Source organism: Tachyglossus aculeatus, chromosome 7, assembly GCF_015852505.1.
Source record: "Tachyglossus aculeatus isolate mTacAcu1 chromosome 7, mTacAcu1.pri, whole genome shotgun sequence".
Taxonomy (NCBI): Eukaryota; Metazoa; Chordata; class Mammalia; order Monotremata; family Tachyglossidae; genus Tachyglossus; species Tachyglossus aculeatus.
In genome coordinates, this window is record NC_052072.1 from 2,113,242 (window position 1) to 2,139,483 (window position 26,242).

At 49.9% G+C, this 26,242-nt stretch overlaps 1 protein-coding gene across 5 annotated transcripts in view; it reads right to left on the reverse strand.

The window, feature by feature from the left end:
• The window catches only part of DNAH7 (dynein axonemal heavy chain 7), a 356,587-nt gene that overhangs the window by 21,893 nt on the left and 308,452 nt on the right, over window positions 1–26,242 (reverse strand). For 3 of the 5 annotated variants that reach the window (XM_038748902.1, XM_038748900.1, XM_038748904.1), the window contains 5 exons: window positions 22,973–23,173; window positions 18,881–19,042; window positions 13,240–13,425; window positions 9,483–9,620; window positions 5,012–5,242 (listed from right to left, as the gene is read on the reverse strand). In XM_038748902.1, the coding sequence (XP_038604830.1) occupies window positions 5,012–5,242; window positions 9,483–9,620; window positions 13,240–13,425; window positions 18,881–19,042; window positions 22,973–23,173 (918 nt within the window). The remainder of the gene's footprint in view (window positions 1–5,011; window positions 5,243–9,482; window positions 9,621–13,239; window positions 13,426–18,880; window positions 19,043–22,972; window positions 23,174–26,242) is intronic. The other 2 variants (XM_038748901.1, XM_038748903.1) reach the window with 2 other exon arrangements.

Here is a 26,242-nt window from a genome sequence, read left to right on the forward strand (position 1 = left end):
AGCGCTTAGTCCAGTGCTCTGCACACAGTAAGCGCTCAATCAATTCCATTCTATTTATTTTATTTTGTTAGTATGTTTGGTTTTGTTCTCTGTCTCCCCCTTTTAGACTGTGAGCCCACTGTTGGGTAGGGACCGTCTCTCTATGTTGCCAACTTGGACTTCCCAAGCGCTTAGTCCAGTGCTCTGCACACAGTAGGCGCTCAATAAAGACGATTGATTGATTAACAAATTCATTCAATCGTATTTATTGAGCGCCTACTGTGTGCAGAGCACTGGACTAAGCGCTTGGGAAGTACAAGTTGGCAACATAACAAATACCCACATCCTCAGTTTACCAATGAGGTAACCGAGGCCTAGAGAAGGTCTAGACTGTGAGCCCACCATTGGGTAGGGACCGTCTCTCTATGTTGCCAACTTGGACTTCCCAAGCGCTTAGTCCAGTGCTCTGCACACAGTAGGCGCTCAATAAAGACGATTGATTGATTAACAAATTCATTCAATCGTCTTTATTGAGCGCCTACTGTGTGCAGAGCACTGGACTAAGCGCTTGGGAAGTACAAGTTGGCAACATAACAAATACCAACATCCTCAGTTTACCAATGAGGTGGGACCGTCTCTATATGTTGCCAACTTGGACTTCCCAAGCGCTTAGTGCAGTGCTCTGCACACAGTAAGCGCTCAATAAATAGGATTGAATGAATGAATGAGTGAAAGGGACAGGAAATGAGTCTTGGGCTCCCACGGCACTCTCCCAACCCCTTCAGTACAGTGCCGTCCCCTCAGTGGGTGTCCAATAAGTACCACCAACTGATTGACTGAATCTACCGTGATGTGAATTTTGCCTGAGAAATTGTCGTCGCCTGTTCAGGAATAGAATTCATTCGTCTTCTAGACTGTGAGCCCGCCGTTGGGTAGGGACCGTCTCTAGATGTTGCCAACTTGGACTTCCCAAGCGCTTAGTACAGTGCTCCGCGCACAGTAAGCGCTCAATAAATGCAATTGAATGAATGATGAATGAATGAATGAGGGAACCGAGGCCTAGAGAAGGTCTAGACTGTGAGCCCACCGTCGGGTAGGGACTGTCTCTCTATGTTGCCAGCTTGGACTTCCCAAGCGCTTAGTCCAGTGCTCTGCACCCAGGAAGCGCTCAATCAATTCTATTCTATTTATTTTATTTTGTTAGTATGTTTGGTTTTGTTCTCCGTCTCCCCCTTTTATCAATCAATCAATCAATCAATCATATTTATTGAGCGCTTACTATGTGCAGAGCACTGTACTAAGCGCTTGGGAAGTACAAATTGGCATCACATAGAGACAGTCCCTACCCAACAGTGGGCTCACAGTCTAAAAGGGGGAGACAGAGAACAGAACCAAACATACCAACAAAATAAAATAAGTAGGATAGAAATGTACAAGTAAAATAAATAAGTAAATAAATAGAGTAATAAATATGTACAACCATATATACATATATACAGGTGCTGTGGGGAAGGGAAGGAGGTAAGACGGGGGGATGGAGAGGGGGACGAGGGGGAGAGGAAAGAAGAGGCTCAGTCTGGGAAGGCCTCCTGGAGGAGGTGAGCTCTCAGCAGGGCCTTGAAGGGAGGAAGAGAGCCAGCTTGGTGGAGGGGCAGAGGGATTGGGGGCATTCCAGGCCCGGGGGATGACGTGGGCCGGGGGTCGATGGCGGGACAGGCGAGAGCGAGGCCTAACGGTGAGGAGATTAGCGGCGGAGGAGCGGAGGGTGCGGGCTGGGCTGGAGAAGGAGAGAAGGGAGGTGAGGTAGGAGGGGGCGAGGGGATGGATGGATGGACAGCCTGGAAGCCCAGGGTGAGGAGTTTCTGCCTGATGCGCAGATTGATCGGTAGCCATTGGAGGTTTTTGAGGAGGGGAGTAATATGTCCAGAGCATTTCTGGACAAAGATAATCTGGGCAGCAGCATGAAATATGGATTGAAGTGGAGAGAGACACGAGGATGGGAGATCAGAAAGAAGGCTAGTGCAGTAGTCCAGACGGGATAGGATGAGAGCTTGAATTAGTAGGGTAGCGGTTTGGATGGAGAGGAAAGGGCGGAGCTTGGCAATGTTGCGGAGCTGAGACCGGCAGGTTTTGGTGACGGCTTGGATGTGAGGGGTGAACGAGAGAGCGGAGTCGAGGATGACACCAAGGTTGCGGGCTTGTGAGACGGGAAGGATGGTAGTGCCGTCAACAGAGATGGGAAAGTCAGGGAGAGGACAAGGTTTGGGAGGGAAGACAAGGAGCTCAGTCTTCGACATGTTGAGCTTTAGGTGGCGGGCGGACATCCAGATGGAGGTGTCCTGAAGGCAGGAGGAGACACGAGCCTGGAGGGAGGGGGAGAGAGCAGGGGCAGAGATGGAGATCTGGGTGTCATCAGCATAGAGATGATAGTTGAAGCTGTGGGAGCGAATGAGGTCACCAAGGGAGTGAGTGTATATTGAGAACAGAAGGGGACCAAGCACTGAACCTTGGGGAACCCCCACAGTAAGAGGATGGGAGGGGGAGGAGGAGCCTGCAAAAGAGACTGAGAAAGAACGACCGGAGAGATAAGAGGAGAACCAGGAGAGGACGGAGTCTGTGAAGCCAAGGTCAGATAACGTGTTGAGGAGAAGGGGGTGGTCCACAGTGTCAAAGGCAGCTGAGAGGTCGAGGAGGATTAGGACAGAGTATGAGCCGTTGGATTTGGCAAGCAGGAGGTCATTGGTGACCTTTGAGAGCGCAGTTTCCATGGAATGAAGGGGACGGAAGCCAGACTGGAGGGGGTCGAGGAGAGAGTTGGTGTTGAGGAATTCGAGGCAGCGCGTGTAGACAACTCGTTCAAGGAGTTTGGAAAGGAATGGTAGGAGGGATATGGGACGATAACTAGAAGGTGAGGTGGGGTCAAGAGAGGGTTTTTTTAGGATGGGAGAGACATGGGCATGTTTGAAGGCAGAGGGGAAGGAACCAGTGGAGAGTGAGCGGTTGAAGATGGAAGTTAAGGAGGGGAGAAGGGATGGAGCGAGAGATTTCATAAGATGAGAGGGAATGGGGTCAGAAGCACAGGTGGCCGGAGTAGCACTTGAGAGGAGGGAGGAGAGTTCCTCTGAGGATACCGCTGGGAAGGATGGGAGAGTAGCAGAGAGTGTTGAGAGCCGGGGGGTTGGAGAAAGGGGGGAAGAGACTTTGGGGAGGTCGGACCTGATGGATTTAATTTTGTTAATGAAGTAGGAGGCCAGATCGTTGGGGGTGAGGGAAGGAGGAGGGGGAGGAACCGGGGGCCTGAGAAGGGAGTTGAATGTACGGAAGAGCTGGCGGGGGTGATGGGCATGGGTGTCAATAAGGGAGGAGAAATAGTTTTGTCTGGCAGAAGAGAGGGCTGAGTTAAGGCAGGAAAGGATAAACTTGAAGTGAACGAGGTTGGCATGGTGTTTAGACTTTCGCCAGCAGCGTTCAGCAGCTCGAGCATAAGAGCGAAGGAGGCGGACAGTGGCAGTGATCCAGGGCTGTGGGTTAGTGGTGCGAGAGCGGCGAAGGGAAAGGGGAGCGAGCGAGTCTAGCTGAGTAGAAAGGGTAGAGTTGAGAGCAGTAATCTGATCATCAAGACTGGGTAGAGAGGAGAGGGCGGCGAGGTGGGGTGTGAGGCGCTCCGAAAGATGGGTGGGGTCCAGAGAGCGGAGATCTCTGTGAGGGAGTAATACGGATTTACAGGGGAAAGGAGTGTGAGTGAGGAGGCAGGTGAGAAGATTATGATCAGAGAGAGGGATCACAGAGTTGGTGAGGGTGGACACAGTGCAGCGGTAGGAGATGATGAGGTCGAGGGTATGACCAAGTTGGTGAGTGGGCGAGGTGGGGTGGAGGAAGAGGTTGGCAGCGTCAAGGAGAGATAGAAGGCGGGAGGCAGAGGAGTCGTTAGGGATATCCATGTGGATATTGAAGTCTCCGAGGATCAGAGTGGGCATGGAGAAGGAGAGAAGGAATGTGAGGAAGGGGTCAAAGTCGTTAAAGAAGTTGGAAGTGGGGCCCGGAGGGCGGTAGATGACGGCTACAAGAATCTGGAGGGGGTGGTAGAGGCGAATAATGTGGGCTTCAAAGGAAGGGAAGGAAAGGGAAGGGGGAGGAGGGATAGTGCGAAAGCGACATTGGGGGGCGAGAAGGAAACCGACACCTCCTCCTTTTCCGGTGAGTCTGGGGGAGTGGGAGAAGAAGAGGCCTGCACTGCAGAGAGCAGCAGAAGAGACCGTGTTGTCCGGCGACAGCCATGTTTCAGTTAGGGCGAGGAGGAGTAGAGAGTTTTAGACTGTGAGCCCACTGTTGGGTAGGGACCGTCTCTATATGTTGCCAGCTTGTACTTCCCAAGTGCTTAGTACAGTGCTCTGCACACAGTAAGCATTCAGTAAAGACGATTGATTAACAAATTCATTCAATCGTATTTATTGAGCATCTACTGTGTGCAGAGCACTGTACTAAGCACTTGGGTAGTACAAGTTGGCAACATAACAAATACCCACATCCTCAGTTTACCAATGAGGGAACCGAGGCCTAGAGAAGGTTTAGACTGTGAGCCCACCGTCGGGTAGGGACCGTCTCTCTATGTTGCCAACTTGGATTTCCCAAGCACTTAGTCCAGTGCTCTGTACCCAGTAAGCGCTCAATCAATTCTATTCTATTTATTTTATTTTGTTAATATGTTTGGTTTTGTTCTCTGTCTCCCCCTTTTAGACTGTGAGCCCACTGTTGGGTAGGGACCGTCTCTCTATGTTGCCAGCTTGTACTTCCCAAGCGCTTAGTCCAGTGCTCTGCACACAGTAAGCGCTCAATCAATACGATTGAATGATTGATTGAAGCGACTGGGTCAAGGTCACACAGCTGACCAGCGGCGGAGCCGGGATCAGAACCACAATGTCCGGCTCCAAAGGCCGGGCTACGCGACGGGCCCGGGCGACTCGGGGCGGGCAACCGGATGCCCGGGGGCCGGGGGCCGGAGGAGATGGAGGGGTCCGAAGGGGCGTCCGACCTTGATGGCCTTCTGGATGTCGGCGCAGGAGGCCCGGACGGCCCGCAGGAGGTTGTTGAAGCGGCCCATCTCCTGCACCAGCACGGTGTTCATGCTCTGGGCGTAGGTGGTCGGGTAGCGCCGCAGGGCCGCCTCCACGTCGAAGTCGGCGGGCAGCTTGTCCAGGACGTCTCCGGCCACCTCGTCCACCACCTCGTCCGCCGACTTGGCCCCGGCCCCTGTGGTGCGAGACTGAGCGGACCCCCCGCCACCGGCCGTCACCAACACTGGACCGGTCCCGCCATACCCCTCCACGAGCGGTTAGGATGGTAATCATCATAATAATAACAATAATACACGATTGATTGAGTGAATGCGCACGGTAGGCGCTCAATAAATACGATGGATTGATTGGATGCGCACAGTAAGCGCTCAATAACTACAATTGGTTGATCGATTGATTGAATATTTATTTCATTTTGTTAATATGCTTTGTTTTGTTGTCTGTCTCCCCCTTCTAGACTGTGAGCACTCAATAACTACGATTAGTTGATTGACTGAATATTTATTTTGTTAATATGCTTTGTTTTGTTGTCCGTCTGCCCCTTCTAGACTGTGAGCGCTCAATAACTACGATTGGTTGATTGATTGACTACTTATTTTATTTTGTTATTATGTTTTGTTTTGTTGTCTGTCTTGCCCTTCTAGACTGTGAGTGCTCAATAACTATGATTGGTTGATTGATTGAATGCACACAGTAACTGCTCAATAACTACGATTGGTTGATCGATTGATTCAATATTTATTTCATTTTGTTAATATGCTTTGTTTTGTTGTCTGTCTGCCCCTTCTAGACTGTGAGCGCTCAATAACTACAATTGGTTGATTGATTGATTGACTATTTTATTTTGTTAATATGTTTTGTTTTGTTGTCTGTCTGCCCCTTCTAGACTGTGAGCACTCAATAACTACGATTAGTTGATTGATTGATTGAATATTTATTTTGTTAATATGCTTTGTTTTGTTGTCCGTCTGCCCCTTCTAGACTGTGAGCGCTCCATAACTACGATTGGTTGATTGATTGACTACTTATTTTATTTTGTTATTATGTTTTGTTTTGTTGTCTGTCTCCCCCTTCTAGACTGTGAGTGCTCAATAACTACGATTGGTTGATTGATTGAATGCTAATTTATTTTGTTAATATGTTTTGTTTTGTTGTCTGTCTCCCCCTTCTAGACTGTGAGCGCTCAATAACTACGATTGGTTGATTGATTGATTGACTACTTTTATTTTGTTAAAATGTTTTGTTTTGTTGTCTGTCTCCCCCTTCTAGACTGTGAGCGCTCAATAACTACAATTGGTTGATTGATTGACTACTTATTTTATTTTGTTAATATGTTTTGTTTTGTTGTCTGTCTCCCCCTTCTAGACTGTGAGCGCTCAATAACTACGATTGGTTGATTGATTGACTACTTATTTTACTTTGTTATTCTGTTTTGTTTTGTTGTCTGTCTGCCCCTTCTAGACTGTGAGCCCGCTGTTGGGTAGGAACCGTCTCTATATGTTTCCGACTTGGACTTCCCAAGCGCTTAGTACAGTGCTCTGCACACAGTAAGCGCTCAAAATATACGATTGATTGATTGATTGCGCACAGTAAGCGCTCAGTAAATACGATGGATTGATTGATTGATTGAATGCGAACAGTAAGCACTCAATAACTACGATTGGTTGATTGACTGATTGAATATTTCTTTCATTTTGTTAACATGCTTTGTTTCGTTAGACGTCTGTCTGCCCCTTCTAGACTGTGAGTGCTCAATAACTACGATTGGTTGATTGATTGACTGACTACTTATTTTATTTTGTTAATATGTTTTGTTGTCTGTCTGCCCCTTCTAGACTGTGAGCGCTCAATAACTACAATTGGTTGATCGATTGATTGAATATTTATTTCATTTTGTTAATATGCTTTGTTTTGTTGTCTGTCTCCCCCTTCTAGACTGCGAGTGCTCAATAACTACGATTGGTTGATTGATTGATTGAATACTTATTTTATTTTGTTAATATGTTTTGTTTTGTTGTCTGTCTGCCCCTTCTAGACTGTGAGCCCGCTGCTGGGTAGGAACCGTCTCTATATGTTGCCGACTTGTACTTCCCAAGCGCTTAGTACAGTGCTCTGCACACAGTAAGCTCTCAATATATACAATTGATTGATTGATTGAATGCTCACAGTAAGCGCTCAACAAATATGATGGATTGATTGATTGAATGCGCACAGTAAGTGCTCAATAACTACGATTGGTTGATTGATTGACTGACTACTTGTTTTATTTTGTTAATATGTTTTGTTTTGTTGTCTGTCTCCCCTTTCTAGACTGTGAGCGCTCAGTTAACTATGATTGGTTGATTGATTGATTGAATACTTATTTTATTTTGTTAATATGTTTTGCTTTTGTTGTCTGTCTGCCCCTTCTAGACTGTGAGCGCTCAATAACTACGATTGGTTGATTGATTGATTGATTGACTACTTATTTTATTTTGTTAATATGTTTTGTTTTGATGTCTGTCTCCCCCTCTTAGACTGTGAGCGCTCAATGACTACGATTGGTTGATTGATTGATTGAATGCTTCATTTATTTTGTTAATATGTTTTGTTTTGTTCTCTGTCTCCCCCTTCTAGACTTTGAGCCCGCTGCTGGGTAGGGACCGTCTCTGCATGTTGCCAACTTGTCCTTCCCAAGCGCTTAGTCCAGTGCTCTGCACACAGCAAGTGCTCCATAAATAGGATTGAATGGATGAATGTATATGTACATATTTATTACTCTATTAATTTTACTTGTACATATGTATTCTATTTATTTTATTTTGTTAATATGTCTTGTTTTGTCGTCCGTCTCCCCCTTCTAGACTGTGAGCCCGCTGTTGGGTAGGGACCGTCTCTAGATGTTGCCAAGTTGTACTTCCCAAGCGCTTAGTCCAGTGCTCTGCACACAGTAAGTGCTCAATAAATACGATTGAATGAATGAATGAATGTATATATGCTTGTACGTATTTATTACTCCTAATTGTACGTATTTATTCTATTTATTTTATTTTGTTAATATGTGTTGTTTTGTCGTCTATCTCCCCCTTCTAGACTGTGAGCCCACTGTTTGGTAGGGACTGTCTCTAGATGTTGCCTACTTGGACTTGCCAAGCGCTTAGTACAGTGCTCTGCACACAGTAAGCGCTCAACAAATACAATTGAATTAATGAATGAATGAATGTTGCCAACTTGTACGTCACAAGGGCTTAGTCCAGTGCTCTGCACACAGTAGGCACTCAATAAATACGACTGAATGAATGAATGAATGTATATACGTTTGTACATATTAATTACTCCATTTTACTTGTACATATTTATTCTATATATTTTATTTTGTTAATATGTGTTGTTTTGTCATCTGTCTTCCCCTTCTAGACTGCAAGCCCGCTGTTGGGTAGGGAGCGTCTCTAGATGTTGCCAACTTGGACTTCTCAAGGGCTTAGTCCAGTGTTCTGCACACAGTAAGTGCTCAATAAATACGATTGATTGAATGAATGAATGAATGTATATATGTTTGTACATATTTATTACTCTATTGTACTTGTACATATTTATTCTATACATTTTATTTTGTTAATATGTTTTGTTTGGTTCCCTGTCTCCCCCTTCTAGCCTGTGAGCCCACTGTTGCGTAGGGACCATCTCTAGATGTTGCCAACTTGGACTTCTCAAGCGCTTAGTCCAGTGCTCTGCACACAGTAAGCGCTCAATAAATATGATTGAATGAATGAATGAATGAATGTATATATGTTTGTACATATTTATTACTCTTATTTTACTTGTCCATATTTATTCTATTTATTTTAGTTTGTTAATGTGTGTTGTTTTGTCATCTGTCTCCCCCTTCTAGACTGTGAGCCCGCTGTCGGGTAGGGACCGTCTCTAGATGTTGCCAAGTTGTACTTCCCAAGCGCTTAGTACAGTGTTCTGCACACAGTAAGCGCTCAATAAATACGATTGAATGAATGAATGTATGTTTGTACATATTTATTACTCTATTTTACCTTTTCATATTTATTCTATTTTATTTTGTTAAAATGAGTTGTTTGGTCATCTGTCTCCCCCTTCTAGACTGTGCGCCCGCTGTTGGGTAGGGACCATCTCCAGATGTTGCCAACTTGGACTTGCCAAGCGCTTAGTCCAGTGCTCTGCACACAGTAAGCGCTCAATAAATACAATTGAATGAATGAATGAATGAATGTATATATGTTTGTACATATTTATTACATTTTGTTAATATGTGTTTTGTCATCTGTCTCCCCCTTCTAGACCGTGAGCCGCCTCTTGGGTAGGGACCGGCTCAATAAATACGATTGAACGAATGAACCTACATATGCATTACTGTCATTCATTCGATCGTATTTATTGAGCGCTTACTGCGTGCAGAGCACCGGACTAAGCGCTTACCTGGGTCAGCAGGATGTTGTCGAAGAGCAGCTGGGTCTCGGCCTGGTCCTTGGTGATGTCGGCGTTGGCGTTCATCCCGAAGACCTCGGGGGCCGGGTTGAGCGGCAGGGTCCTGGTGTAGGCGATGTAACTGCCGTGCTGTGGGAAAACCGGGATGCGGCCGGGAAAGTCAGGCCCCAGGGGTGACCGGCGGGGGGTCAGAGGTCAGCCCGGGGGACGTCACTGGCGGTCCGAGTCGACCCTCGGACGTCAGTCGCTCAGCCGGGCCTAAAAAGGTTTGTTGTTTGTCTCCCCCTTCCTTCCTCTCCCCCTCGTCCCCCTCTTCATCCCCCCCCATCTTACCTCCTTCCCTTCCCCACAGCACCTGGATATATGGATATATCATCAATCGTATTTATTGAGCGCTTACTGCGTGCAGAGCACTGGGCTAAGCGCTTGGGAAGTCCAAGTTGGCAACAGATAGAGACGGTCCCTACCCAACAGTGGGCTCACAGTCTAAAAGATGTCCTAGCTTGTACGTATTTATTACTCGATTGATTTAGTTTACTTGTACATATCTATTCCATTATTTTATTTTGTTAGTATGTTTGGTTTTGTTGTCTGTCTCCCCCTTCTAGACTGTGAGCCCGCTGTTGGGTCGGGACCGTCTCTAGATGTTGCCAACTTGGACTTCCCAAGGGCTTAGTCCAGTGCTCTGCACACAGTAAGCGCTCAATAAATACAATTGATTGATTGATTGATTGACTGTGAGCCCACTGTTGGGTAGGGACTGTCTCTATATGTTGCCAATTTGTACTTCCCAAGCGCTTAGTACAGTGCTCTGCACATAGTAAGCGCTCAATAAATACGATTGATGATGATGACGATGATAGGGACCGTCTCTAGATGTTGCCAACTTGGACTTCCCATGCGTTTAGTCCAGTGCTCTGCACACAGTAAGCGCTCAATAAATACGATTGAATGAATGAATGATGGGATGAGAGGAGCTGTTCCCAGCTGGGTGGCAAGTCATTTCACTTTTCTGGGCCTCCATGTTATCACTTTATCTATTTTACTTGTACATAGTTCCTATACTATTTCTTTTATTTTGTGAATATGTTGTGTTTTGTTGTCTCCCCCCCGCCCCCCAGACTATGAGCCCACTGTTGGGTAGGGACTGTCTCTATATGTTGCCGATTTGTACTTCCCAAGCGCTTAGTCCAGTGCTCTGCACACAGTAAGCGCTCAATAAATACAATTGAATGAATGAATAAATCCGATTGAATGAATGAATGAATAAATCCGATTGAATGAATGAATGATGGGATGAGAGGAGCTGTTCCCAGCTGGGTGGCAAGTCGCTTCACTTTTCTGGGCCTCAGTATTATGACTCTATTTTACTTGTACATAGTTCCTATACTATTTCTTTTATTTTGTGAATATGTTTTGTTTTGTTGCCTGTCTCCCCCTTCTAGACTGTGAGCCCGCTGTTGGGTAGGGACCGTCTCTAGATGTTGCCGACTTGGACTTCCCATGTGTTTAGTCCAGTGCTCTGCACACAGTAAGCGCTCAGTAAATATGACTGAATGAATGAATGATGGGATGAGAGGAGCTGTTCCCACCTGAGTGGCAAGTCGTTTCACTTTTCTGGGCCTCCGTGTTATCACTCTATTTTATTTGTACACAGTTCCTATACTATTTCTTTTAATTTGTGAATATGTTTTGTTTTGTTGTCTGTCTCCCCCTTCTAGACTGTGAGCCCACTGTTGGGTAGGGACCGTCTCTAGATGTTGCCAAAGTGGACTTCCCAAGCGCTTAGTCCAGTGCTCTGCACACAGTAAGCGCTCAATAAATACGATTGAATGAATGAATGAATGAATAAATACGATTGAATGAATGAATGATGGGATGAGAGGAGCTGTTCCCAGCTGGGTGGCAAGTCGTTTCACTTTTCTGGCCCTCAGTGTTATCACTCTATTTATTTTACTTGTACATAGTTACTATTCTATTTCTTTTATTTTGTGAAAACGTTTGGTTTTGTTCTCTGTCTCCCCCTTCTAGACTGTGAGCCCGTTGTTGGGTAGGGACCGTCTCTAGATGTTGCCGACTTGTCCTTCCCAAGCGCTTAGTCAGTGCTCTGCACACAGTAAGCACTCAATAAATACAATTGAATGAAGGAATGAATGATAAAGCGGGTATACTCTCCCCCACTTGATAATCGTGAAAATAATAATAATAACGACATTTATTAAGCGCTTACTATGTGCAAAGCACTGTTCTAAGCACTGGAGCACTGGCATTTATTAAGCGCTTACTATGTGCCAAGCACTGTTCTAAGTGCTGGGGAGGTTACATGGTTGTCCCATGGGGGGGACTCACAGTCTTCATCCCCATTTTACAGATGAGGTAACTGAGGCACAGAGAATAATAATAATAATAATGATGGGATTTATTAAACCCTTACTATGTGCCAAGCACCGTTCTAAGTGCTGGAGCACTGGCATTTATTAAGCGCTTACTATGTCCCAAGCACTGTTCTAAGCGCTGGGGAGGTTACACAGTGATCAGGTTGTCCCATTGGGGGGCTCACAGTCTTCATCCCCATTTGACAGATGAGGGAACTGAGGGCCAGAGATGTTAAGTGACTTGCCCAAAGTCACACAGCTGACAACTGGTGGAGCCGGGATTTTAATAATAATAACAACAATAATAATAATAATAATAATAATAATAGCATTTGTTAAGCACTTACTATGTGCAAAGCACAGTTAATAATAATAATAATAATAATAATAATGATGGCACTTATTAAGCGCTTACTATGTGCAAAGCACTGTTCTAAGCGCTGGGGGGGATATAAAGTGATCAGGTTCCCCATGTGGGGCTTCCAGTCTTCATCCCCATTTTCCAGATGAGGGAACTGAGGCTCAGAGAAGTGAAGTGACTTGCTCAACGTCACCCAGCTGACAACTGGCGGAGCTGGGGTTTGAATAATATCAATAATAATAATAATAATAATGTTGGTATTTGTTAAGCACTTACTATGTGCAAAGCACTGTTAATAATAATAATAATAATGATGGTATTTGTTAAGTGCTTACTATGTGCAAAGCACTGCTCTAAGCAGTGGGGGGGATACAAGGTGATCAGGTTGCGCCATGGGAGGCTCACAGTCTTAATCCCCATTTTCCAGATGAGGGAACTGAGGCTCAGAGAAGTGAAGTGACTTGCCCAAAGTCACACAGCTGACAACGGGCGGACCTGGGATTTGAATAATAATAACAATAATAATAATAATAATAATAATAATAATAATAATGTTGGCATTTGTTAAGTGCTTACTATGTGCCAAGCACTGTTCTAAGCGCTGGGGGGGGATACAAGGTGATCAAGTTGTCCCACGGGAGGCTCACAGTCTTCATCCCCATTTTCCAGATGAGGGAACTGAGGCTTAGAGAAGTGAAGTGACTTGCCCGAGGTCACACATGGGATTCGAACCCATGACCTCTGGCTCCGAAGCCCGGGCTCTTTCCACTGAGCCACGTGACTCGCCCGAGGTCACCCGGCAGACAGGTGGGAAGGCCGGGATGAGAACCCAGGACCTTCCGACGCCCAAAACCCTCGCTCCCCTCCATCTCGGCCGTCCTCCGGGAGGAGGCGACGGCCTCTGTGCTGAACGTTGGGCCCAGCACTGGGCCGCCCTCGACGGGGGGTTCCAGTCGGGGGATGATCTCGGGCCGGTCAGAGGGGCCGGGGGGCGGCGGGTTGGGGGACTCACGTCTCCCTCGGCCGGAGCGTAGTAGAGGCCGCTGGAGTCGAACTTGTGCTGGGGGTCGTTGACGATGTCCGGCCCGAGGTATCGGTGGAGGAGCGTGAGGAGGGTCCGACGGTCCCAGTCGTCCGTCACGCGCCCGCCGTAGTTGCACTCGCCCGTCAAATAGAGCAGGGCCTCGTACGGCAGCTCCTGCCAGGCCCGAGGGGAGACCCCCGACTCAGGACTCGAACCCAGACCCCGCCCCGGGGCGCTGCCCCCCGAGGCCGGGCCTCCCGGGAGGCATCCACCCCCTGAACCCCCAGGGTCATCGGCCCTCTGGACTGCTCTCATTCATTCATTCATTCATTCAATCGTATTTATCGAGCGCCTACTGTGTGCAGAGCACTGGACTAAGCGCTTGGGAAGGCCAAGTTGGCTGCCTCGGCCCCCGTGGTTTAGTCCTCGGGTTGGCCTCCTCTGGCTCAGCCCCTACTAAAGGTCAATTTCCTGGTCAGGGGTCAGAGGTCGGGTTTAGTCCTCTGGCTCGGCCCCTCCTAAAGGTCATTTTCCGCATCAGGGGTCAGGGGTCGGGGTCAGAGGTCAGGTTTAGTCTTCAGGTTTTTTTTATGGCATTTGTTAAGCGCTTACTATGAGCAAAGCACTGTTCAGGTTGGCTCCTCCGGCTCAGATCCTCCTAAAGATTAATTTCCTCATCGGGGGTCAGGGGTCAGGTTTAGTTATCGGGTTCGCCTCCTGTGGCTCAGTCCCTCCTAAAGGTCAATTTCCACATCAGGGGTCAGGGGCAGAGGTCAGGTTTAGTCTTCAGGTTCGCTCCTCAGGCTCAGATCCTCCTAAAGGTTAATTTCCTCACTGGGGGTCAGGGATCAGGTTTAGTTATTGGGTTCACCTCTTGTGGCTCAGTCCCTCCTAAAGGTCAATTTCCACATCAGGGGTCAGGGTCAGAGGTCAGGTTTAGTCTGCAGGTTGGCTCCTCTGGCTCCTATCCTCCTAAAGATTAATTTCCTCATCAGGGGTCAGGGGTCAGGTTTAGTCATCAGGTTCACCTCCTGTGGCTCAGTCCCTCCTAAAGGTCAATTTCCACGTCAGGGGTCAGGGGTCAGGTTTAGTCCTCATGGTCACTCCTCTGGCTCAGTCCCTTCTAAAGGTCAGTTTCCACATCAAGGGTCAGGGGTCAGGGGTCAGGTTTAGTCCTCGGGTTCGCCTCCTGTGGCTCAGTCCCTCCTAAAGGTCAATTTCCAGATCAGGGGTCAGTTTTAGTCCTCATGGTCACTCCTGTTGCTCAGTCCCTTCTAAAGGTCAGTTTCCACATCAAGGGTCAGGGGTCAGGGGTTGGGTTTAGACCTCGGGTTCGGCTCCTGTGGCTCAGTCCCTCCTAAAGGTCAATTTCCAGGTCAGGGGTCGGGTTTAGTCCTCGTGGTCACTCCTGTGGCTCAGTCCCTTCTAAAGGTCAGTTTCCACATCAAGGGTCAGGGGTCAGGGGTTGGGTTTAGACCTCGGGTTCGGCTCCTGTGGCTCAGTCCCTCCTAAAGGTCAATTTCCAGGTCAGGGGTCGGGTTTAGTCCTCGTGGTCACTCCTGTTGCTCAGTCCCTTCTAAAGGTCAGTTTCCACATCAAGGGTCAGGGGTCAGGGGTCGGGTTTAGACCTCGGGTTCGGCTCCTGTGGCTCAGTCCCTCCTAAAGGTCAATTTCCAGGTCAGGGGTCGGGTTTAGTCCTCGTGGTCACTCCTGTTGCTCAGTCCCTTCTAAAGGTCAGTTTCCACATCAAGGGTCAGGGGTCAGGGGTCGGGTTTAGTCCTCGGGTTCGGCTCCTGTGGCTCAGTCCCTCCTAAAGGTCAATTTCCAGGTCAGGGGTCGGGTTTAGTCCTCGTGGTCACTCCTCTTGCTCAGTCCCTTCTAAAGGTCAGTTTCCACATCAAGGGTCAGGGGTCAGGGGTTGGGTTTAGACCTCGGGTTCGGCTCCTGTGGCTCAGTCCCTCCTAAAGGTCAATTTCCAGGTCAGGGGTCGGGTTTAGTCCTTGTGGTCACTCCTGTGGCTCAGTCCCTTCTAAAGGTCAGTTTCCACATCAAGGGTCAGGGGTCAGGGGTCAGATTTAGTCCTCGGGTTCGGCTCCTCTGGTGCAACCCCTCCTAAAGGTCAATTTCCACATCAAGGGTCAGGGGTCAGGGGTCGGGTTTAGTCCTCAGGTTCGCTCCTCTGGCTCAGCTTCTCCTAAAGGTCAATTTCCTGGTTGGGGTCAGGGGTCAGATTTAGTTCTCGGGTTCGCTCCTCTGGCTCAGCCCCTCCTAAAGGTCAATTTCCTCATCAGAGGTCAGGGGTCAGGGGTCGGGTTTAATCCTCGGAGTCGGTCCTCTGGCTCAGTGCCTTCTAAAGGTCAATTTCCACACCAAGGGTCAGGGGTCGGGGGTCAGGTTTAGTCCTCGGGGTCATTTTTCTGGCTCAGCCCCTCCTAAAGGTCAATTTCCACATCAGGGGTCAGAGGTCAGGGGTCGGGTTTAGTCCTCGGGTTCGCTCCTCTGGCTGAGCCCCTCCTAAAGGTCATTTTCCTCATCAGGGGTCAGGGGTCAGGGGTCAGTTCTCGGGTTCGCTCCTCCGGCCGATGCGCTGATGATCAGGGAGGACTGGAGAACAGAACCTCCCGACTGGATTTCTGGACCGCACCGAGCCGGGGAAACTGAGTCACGGGCCTTCAACGAGATTAATCATCATGATAATAATGAAAATAATGGTGGTAGTCAATGAGTGCTCCCTAGATGCCTAGGCCCCGTACTAAGCACTGGGGTGGAGGCAGGCTAGTCCGGGCAGACACGATCCCTGTCCCGCGGGGGGCTTGCAGTCTAAGGGGGAGGGCTCTTAGTCCAATGCTCTGCACACAGTAAGCGCTCAATAAATACAATTGAGTGAATGAATGAATGACTCTCCAGCTGACTAACAGGCCGTCTGACCGCCCAGCTGGCCGACCGACTGACTGGCTGAATGACTGTCCAGCTGACTGACCAACTGACTGACTGTCCAGCTTTCTGACCGACTGACTGACTCTGACTGGCCACCTGGTCGACTGCCTGACCGGCCAGCTGGCTGACAGACTGACACTGACTGACCAACTGGCTGACCATATCCTACGGACTGACTGACGGGCTGAAAGACTGTTTGGCCAGCTGACTGACTAACCGGCTGGATGACCAACCAGCTGGCTGACTGACTGACCAACCGACTGAATGACTGAATGACTGTCCAGCTGACTGACCAACTGACTGTCCAGCTTTCTGATCAACTGACTGACTGACACACTGACTGGCCAGCTGACTAGCTGACATAATGACACTGACTGACTGACTGGCTGACCATATCCTACTGACTGACCAGCTAAAAGACCAACTGTTTGGCCGGCCGACTAACTGACTGACCGGCTGGCTGACCAACCAACTCGCCGACTGACTGACCGACTGACCGAATGAATGGCTGTCTGGCTGACTGACTGACTGTCCAGCTTTCTAATCAACTCACTGACTGACTGAAACTGCCTGGCAGGCTGACAAGCCACCTGGTCAACTGACTGACTGGCCAGCTGACTAGCTGACTGACTGACACTCGCTGACCAACTGGCTGACCATATCCCATGGACGGACTGACCGGCTGAAAGACCAACTGTTTGGCCGGCTGACTGACTAACCGGCTGGATGACCAACCAGCTGGCTGACTGACTGACCAACAGACTGACTGACTGAATGACTGCCCAGCTGACTGACCAACTGACTGTCCAGCTTTCTGATCAACTGACTGACTGACACCGACTGGCTAGCTGACTAGCTGACACACTGACACTGACTGACTGACTGGCTGACCATATCCTACTGACTGACTGGCTGAAAGACCAACTGTTTGGCCAGCTGACTGACTGACCAGCTGGCTGACCAACTAGCTTGCCGACTGAGCGACCGACTAACTGAATGACTGTCCGGCTGACTGACCGGCTGACTGACTGTCCAGCTTTCTGATCAACTGACTGACTGACTGAAACTGCCTGGCAGGCTGACAAGCCACTTGGTCGACTGACTGACTGTCCAGCTGACTAGCTGACTGACTGACACTGACTGACCGACTAGCTGACCATATCCTACGACTGACTGACCGGCTGAAAGACCAACTGCTTGGCTGGCTGACCGACTACTGGCTGGATGACCAACCAGCTGGGCGACTGACTGACCGACCAACCAGCTGACTGACCGACTGACTGACTGTCCAGCTTTCTGATCAACTGACTGACTGACACTGACTGGCCAGCTGACTGGCCATCTGGTCGACAGACTGACACTGACTGACTGACTGGCTGACCATATAATACTGACTGACCGGCTGAAAGACCAACTGTTTGGCCGGCCGACTATCTGACTGACCGGCTGGCTGACCTACCAGCTGGCCGTCTGACTGACTGACTGAATGACTTTCCGACTGACTGTCCAGCTTTCTGATCAGCCGACTGACTGACTGACTGACAGACACTGCCTGGCCGGCTGACAGGCCACCTGGTCGACTGCCTGACCGGCCAGCTGACTAGCTGTCTGACTGACACTGACTGACCAACTGCCTGCTGTTGGGTAGGGACCGTCTCTATATTTTGCCAACTTGAACTTCCCAAGCACTTAGCCCAGTGCTCTGCACACAGTAAGCGCTCAATAAATACAATTGAATGAATGAATGAACTGGCTAACCATATCCTATGATTGACTGACCAGCTGAAAGACCAACTGTTTGGCTGGCTGACTGACTAGCCGGCTGGATGACCAACCAGCTGGCCGACTGACTGACTGAATGACTGACTGTCCGGCTGACTGACTGTCCAGCTTTCTAATCAACTGACTGATTGATGCTGAGTGGCCACCTGGTCGACTGACTCACTGGCCAGCTGACTAGCTAACTGACACTGACTGACTGGCTGACCATATCCTACGACTGACTGACCGGCTGAAAGACCAACTGTTTGGCCGGCTGACTGACTAACCGGCTGGATGACCAACCAGCTGGGCGACTGACCGACCGACCGACTGAATGACTGTCCGGCTGACTGACCGACTGACTGACAGTCCGGCTTTCTGATCAACTGATTGACTGACACTGACTGGCCAGCTGCCTAGCTGACTGACACTGGCTGACCATATCCTACTGACTGACCGGCCAAAAGACCAACCGTTTGGCCGGCCGACTAACTGACTGCCCGGCCGGCAGAAGCAGCGTGGCTCAGTGGCTTTGGAGTCAGAGGTCATGGGTTCAAATCCCGGCTCCGCCACTCGTCAGCTGTGTGACTCTGGGCAAGTCACTTCACTTCTCTGGGCCTCAGTTCCCTCATCTGTCAAATGGGGATGAAGACCGTGAGCCCCACATGGGACAACCTGATCACCTTGTAACCTCCCCAGTGCTCAGAACGGTGCTCTGCACATAGTAAGCGCTTAATAAATGCCATTATTATTATTAACCAGCTGGCCGACTGACTGACCGTCCAGCTTTCTGACCAACTGACTGACACTGAGCGGCCGACCGACTGGCCATATCCTACTGACTGACTGACCGGCTGAAAGGCCAACTGTTTGGCCGTCCGTCCGAGCGACCGACCGACGGGCCTAGCGTCCGTCCGTCCGTCCGACCGACCTCGTACTGGTTGAGGAACATGTGGAGCTGGCGGACGCTGATCCTGAGGTCCGTCTCGTTGAACTCGTAGGGGATGTTCCAGCCCAGGGGGCCAAACTTGCGGCGCTCCTGGACCAGGGCGTGGAAGAAGCAGAGCCCGTACAGCAGCTTTTTGAACTCCTCCTGCCACAGGGACAGAGACAGCCCGGCCCGTCCGGCCCCGTCCTCCCCCGGGCCCCGAATGCCCTCCCTCCGCACATCCGACAGTCTTCTAGACTGTGAGCCCACTGTTGGGTAGCGACCGTCTCTAGATGTTGCCAACTTGTACTTCCCAAGTGCTTAGTACAGTGCTCTGCACACAGTAAGCGCTCAATAAATACGATTAAATGAATGAATGAATGAATGAATATATACAGGTGCTGTTGGGAGGGGGAAGGATGTACGACTGTGAGCCCGCTGTTGGGTACGGCCCGTCTCTATCTGTTGCCAACTTGTCCTTCCCAAGCGCTTAGTCCAGTGCTCTGCACACAGTAAGTGCTCAATAAATACGATTGAATGAATGAATGAATGAATGAATATATACAGGTGCTGTGGGGAGGGGGAAGGAGGTAAGACTGTGAGCCCACTGTTGGGTAGGGACCGTCTCTATAAGTTGCCAACTTGTCCTTCCCAAGCGCTTAGTCCAGTGCTCTGCACACAGTAAGCGCTCAATAAATACGATTGAATGAATGAATGAATGAATGAATATATACAGGTGCTGTGGGGAGGGGGAAGGAGGTAAGACTGTGAGCCCACTGTTGGGTAGGGACCGTCTCTATAAATTGCCAACTTGTCCTTCCCAAGCGCTTAGTCCAGTGCTCTGCACACAGTAAGCGCTCAATAAATACGATTAAATGAATGAATGAATGAATGAATATATACAGGTGCTGTTGGGAGGGGGAAGGATGTACGACTGTGAGCCCGCTGTTGGGTACGGCCCGTCTCTATATGTTGCCAACTTGTCCTTCCCAAGCGCTTAGTCCAGTGCTCTGCACACAGTAAGTGCTCAATAAATACGATTGAATGAATGAATGAATGAATGAATATATACAGGTGCTGTGGGGAGGGGAAGGAGGTAAGACTGTGAGCCCGCTGTTGGGTAGGGACCGTCTCTATAAGTTGCCAACTTGTCCTTCCCAAGCGCTTAGTACAGCGCTCTGCACACAGTAAGCGCTCAATAAATACGATTGAATGAATGAATGAATGAATGAATATACACAGGTGCTGTGGGGAGGGGAAGGAGGTAAGACTGTGAGCCCGCTGTTGGGTCGGGACCGTCTGTATATGTTGCCAACGTGTCCTTCCCAAGCGCTTAGTACAGTGCTCTGCACACAGTAAGCGCTCAATAAATACGATTGAATGAATCCCCCAAACTAGCTCTCTTCTTCCCTTCAAATCCCTACTGAGAGCTCACCTCCTCCAGGAGGCCTTCCCAGACTGAGCCCCCTTTTTCCTCTCCTCCTCCCCATCCCCTTCACCCTCCGTCCTTCCCCTCCCCACAGCACCTGGATATATAATAATAATAATAATAATAATAATAATAATAATAATGCCATTTATTAAGTGCTTACTATATGCATAGCACTGTTCTAAGTGCTGGGGATCAGGTTGCCCCACGGGGGCTCACAGTCTTCATCCCCATTTTACAGATGACGGAACTGAGGCACAGAGAACTGAAGTGACTTGCCCAAAGTCACACAGCTGACAATTGGCAGAGCTGGGATTTGAACCCATGACCTCTGACTCCAAAACCCATGCTCTTTCCACTGAGCCACGCTGCTTCTCCGATATACATATATATCTGTACATACACATATACATATGCATATACATATATACTTATATATATATATGTATATGTGTATATACGTTTATACGTATACATATATATATGTATGTACAGATTTATTGCTCTATTTTACTTGTATATATTTACTGTTCTATTTATTTTGTTAAAGATGTGCATTTAGCTTTACTTCTATTTATTCTGATCAATCAATCGTATTTATTGAGTGCTTACTATGTGCAGAGCACTGTAATTCTGATGACTTGACACCTGTCCACATGTTTTGTTTTGGTGCTTAGTCCAGTGCTCTGCACATAGTAAGTGCTCAATAAATACGATTGATTGATTGATTGGTGTCTGTCTCCCCCTTCTAGCCTGTGAGCCCGTTGTTGGTTAGGGACCATCTCCCTATGTCGCCAACTTGCACTTCCCAAGCGCTTAGTCCAGTGCTCTGCACACAGTAAGTGCTCAATAAATACGACAATGAATGAATGTTTGTACAGATTTATTACTCTATTTTACTTGTACATATTTACTACTCTATTTTGATAATGATGTGCATTTAGCTTTAATTCTCTCTGTTCTGACGACTTGACACCTGTCCACGTGTTATGTTTCCTTGTCTGTCTCCCCCATCTAGACTGGGAGCCCGCTGTTGGGTAGGGACCGTCTCTAGATGTTGCCGACTTGAACTTTCCAGGCGCTTAGTACAGCGCTCAGCACACAGTAAGCACTCAATAAATACAACTGAATGAATGACGGGGCGCCCACTGGGCCAAAGGCCCCCCAAAAGAGGAGAAACGGGCCTCCGGGCCGCGGCTCGGGGGCATCCGACGCTTTGAACGCTGCCTGTAAGCGCTTAACAAATACCATCACCATAGAGAAGCAGCGTGGCTCAGTGGAAAAAGCCCAGGCTTTGGAGTCAGAGGTCATGGGTTCAAATCCCAGCTCTGCCAATTGCCAGCTGTGTGACTTTGGGCAGGTCACTTCACTTCTCTGGGCCTCAGATCCCTCATCTGTAAAATGGGGTTAATAATAATAATAATAATAATAATGATGATGGCATTTATTAAGCGCTTACTATGCGCAAAGCACTGTTCTAAGCGCTGGGGGGGGATACAAGGTGATCTCAGGTTGTCCCACAGGGGACTCACAGTCTTCATCCCCATTTTACAGATGAGGTAGCTGAGGCCCAGAGAAGTGAAGTGGCTTCCCAAAAATCCCACAGCTGACAAGTGGAGGAGCCGGGATTCGAACCCACGACCTCTAACTCCCAAGCCTGGGATCTTGCCACTGAGCCACGTTATGCTGTACTCTCCCAAGCGCTTAGTACAGTGCTTAAGGCACACTAAAGTGCTCAATAAATAGAATTTATGTTGCCAACTTGTACTTCCCAAGTGCTTAGTACAATGCTCTGCACACAGTAAGTGCTCAATAAATATGATTCAATGAATGAATGAATTGAATTAATGAATGACGTCCTTCCTCTCCCCCTCGTCCCCCTCTCCATCCCCCCATCTTACCTCCTTTCCTTCCCCACAGCACCTGTATACATGTATATATGTTTGTACATATTTATTATTCTATTTATTTATTTATTTATTTTACTTGTACATATCTATTCTATTTATTTTATTTTGTTAGTATGTTTGGTTTTGTTCTCTGTCTCCCGCTTTAAGACTGTGAGGCCACTGTTAGGTAGGGACTGTCTCTATATGTTGCCAACTTGTACTTCACAAGCGCTTAGTATAGTGCTCTGCACATAGTAAGCGCTCAATAAATACGATTGATTGATTGATTGATTGATCGATTGACTGAAGTCTCCGCTGAGATGGAGGGACCAGCGCTTAGTAATAATAATAATGATGGCAATTGTTAAGCGCTTACTATGTGCAAAGCACTGTTCTAAGAGCTGGGGGGGATATAAGGTGATCAGGTTGTCCCACGTGGGGCTCCCAGTCCTCATCCCCATTTTACAGACGAGGGGACTGAGGCCCACAGAAGTGAAATGACTTGTCCAAGGTCACCCAGCTGACAAGTGGCGGTGGCGGGATTAGAACCCACGACCTCTGAATCCCAAGCCCGGGCTTTTTTAGACTGTGAGTCCACTGTTGGGTAGGGACTGTCTCTATATGTTGCCAACCTGTACTTCCCAAGCGCTTAGTCCAGTGCTCTGCACACAGTAAGCGCTCAACAAATACAACTGATTGATTGATTGATTTCCACTGAGCCATGCGGCTGATGGGGGTGGCGGGGGGGGGGGGGGTCCCCGGGGGCGCCCGACTCACGGGTTTCTGGCAGCTGCCGAAGAAGTCCGGGTCGGAGATGGGGTCCATGAGGTAGGAGCGGATGATGTTGGCGCGCAGGCCCTTGGGCGCCTCGTTGGTCATCTTCACGCCGTTCTGGAGCACGGACACGGGGAAGTTCGGAGACGGGTAACTGGTCAGCCACAGGCGGAAATCCGGGTGCGCGGACTCGGGGCTCAGCTCCTGCACACGGGGGCCGGGGGAGACAATGTGGCCGAAACTGCCCCGTCGCCTCCGGAGAGGCCGTGCGGCCTACCTGCTATCGCCCGGCCCTGGGAGCGCTTGTCCTCCCTCTCCCTAGGAAACAGGGAGCACTGGTCCTCCTCCTCCTCCCAGGAAACAGTGAGCACTGGACTCTCTCTCCCCAGGAAACATTGAGCACTGGTCTTGCCCCCTGACAGGAATCAGCGAGCACTTGTCCTCCCTCTCCCCGGGAAACAGTGAGCACTGGCCTCTCTCTCCCCAGAAAACATTGAGCACTGGTCTTGCCTCCTGACAGGAAACTGTGAGCACTTGTCCTCCCTCTCCCTGGGAAACAGTGAGCACTGGTCCTCCTCCTCACAAGAAACAGTGAGCACTGGCCTCCCTCTTCCCAGGAAGCGAGCACTGGTTTTGCCTCCTGACAGGAAACAGTGAGCACTCATCCTCCCTCTCCCTGGGAAACAGCGAGCACTGGTCCTCCTCCTCACAAGAAACAGTGAGCACTGGCCTCCCTCTCCCTGGGAAACAGTGAGCACTGGTCCTCCTCCTCACAGGAAACAGTGAGCACTGGCCTCCCTCTCCCCAGGACACAGCACTGGCCTCTCTCCCCCCAAGGAAACAGCGAGCACTAGTTTTGCCTCCTGACAGGAAACAGTGAGCACTCGTCCTCCCTCTCCCTGGGAATCAGTGAGCACTGGTCCTCCTCCTCACAGGAAACAGTGAGCACTGGCCTCTCTCTCCCCAGCAAACAGCGAGCACTGGCCTCTCTCCCCTGCCAGGAAACAGCAAGCACGATCACTGGTCTTGCCCCCTGACAGGAAACAGTGATCACTTGTCCTCCCTCTCCCTGGGAAACAGCGAGCACTGGTCCTCCTCCTCACAGGAAACTGTGAGCACTTGCCTCCCTCTCCCTGGGAAACACCGAGCACTGGTCCTCCTCCTCACAGGAAACAGTGAGCACTGGCCTCCCTCTCCCCAGGACACAGTGAGCACTGGCCTCTCTCCCCCCAGGAAACATCAAGCACTGGTCTTGCCTCCTGACAGGAAACTGTGAGCACTCGTCCTCCCTCTCCCTGGGAAACAGTGAGCACTGGTCCTCCTCCTCACAAGAAACAGTGAGCACTGGCCTCTCTCTCCCCAGGAAACACTGAACACTGGTCTTGCCCCCGACAGGAAACAGTGAGCACTTGTCCTCCCTCTCCCCAGGACACAGTGAGCACTGGCCTCTCTCCTCACAGGAAACAGCGAGCACTGGTCCTCCGTCCTCCCAGGACACAGTGAGATCTTGCCCTCCCTCTCCCGGAGAAACAGCGAGCACCGATCCTCCTCCTTACAGGAAACAGTGAGCACTGGCCCTGCTTCCTGACAGGAAACAGTGAGCACTTGTCCTCCCTCTTCCCAGGAAACAGTGAGCACTGGCCTTGCCTCTCCCCAGGAAACAGCAAGCACTGGTCTTGCCTCCTGACAGGAAATAGTGAGCACTTGTCCTCCTTCTCCCTGGGAAACAGTGAGCACTGGCCTCCCTCCACACAGGAAACAGCGAGCACTTGTCCTCCCTCTCCCCAGTAAACAACGAGCACTGGCCTCTCTCTCCCCAGGAAATATTGAGCACTGGTCTTGCCCCCTGACAGGAAACAGTGAGCACTTGTCCTCCCTCGCCCCGGGAAACAGTGAGCATCCCCCCAGAAAACACTGAGCACTGGTCTTGCCTCCTGTCAGGACACAGCGAGCCCTTGTCCTCCCTCTCCCCGGGGAACATGAGCACTGGCCTCCCTCCTCACAGGAAACAGCGAGCGCTGGTCCTCCATCCTCCCAGGACACAGTGCAAACTTGTCCTCCCTCTCCCCGGGAAACAGCGAGCACTGGTCCTCCTCCTCACAGGAAACAGTGAGCACTTAACCTCCTTCTCCCCGGGAAACAGTGAGCACTGGCCTTGCATCCCCCCAGGAAACAGCGAGCACTGGTCTTGCCTCCTGCCAGGAAACAGTGAGCACTTGCCCTGGGAAACAGTGAGCACTGGTCCTCCTCCTCACAGGGAACAGTGAGCACTTGTCCTCCCACTCCCCAGTAAACAGTGAGCACTGGCCTCTCTCTCCCCAGGAAACAGCGAGCACTGGTCTTGCCTCCTGACAGGAAACAGTGAGCACTTGTCCTCCCTCTCCCTGGGAAACAGTGAACACTGGCCTCCCTCTCCCCAGGAAACAGAGAACTCTGGTCCTCTGTCTTCCCAAGACACAGCGAGCACTTGTCCTCCTTCTCCCCAGGAAACAGCGAGCACTGGTCCTCCTCCTCACAGGAAACAGTTGAGTAGTGGCCTCCCTCCCTCCAGGAAAGAGCAAGCACTGGTCCTCCATCCTCTCGGGACACAGTGAGCACTGGCCTCACTCTCCCAGGAAACATCGAGCACTGGTCTTGTCTCCCCCCAGGAAACAGTGAGCACTTGTCCTCCCTCTCCCTGGGAAACAGCGAGCACTAATCCTCCTCCTCACAGGAAACAGTGAGTACTGGCCTCCCTCCCTATGGAAAACAGTGAGCACTTGTCCTCCCTCTCCTCAGTAAACAGCAAGCACTGGCCTCTCTCTCCCCAGGAAACAGTGAGCACTGGTCTTGCCTCCTGACAGGAAACAGTGAGCACTTGTCCTCTTTCTCCTGGGAAACAGAGAGCACTGGTCCTCTGTCTTCCCAGGACACAGTGAGCACTTGTCCTCCTTCTCCCCAGGAAACAGCGAGCACTGGTCCTCCTCCTCACAGGAAACAGTTGAGTAGTGGCCTCCCTCCCTCCAGGAAACAGCAAGCACTGGTCCTCCATCCTCTCGGGGCACAGTGAGCACTGGCCTCACTCTCCCAGGAAATATTGAGCACTCTCCCTCCAGGAAACAGTGAACACTAGTCCTCCCTCTCCCCAGGAAACAGTGAGCACTGGTCCTCCTCCTCACAGGAAACAGTTGAGTACTGGCCTCCCTCCCTCCAGGAAATAGCAAGCACTGGTCCTCCATCCTTTCAGGACACAGTGAGCACTGGCCTCACTCTCCCAGGAAGCATTGAGCATTC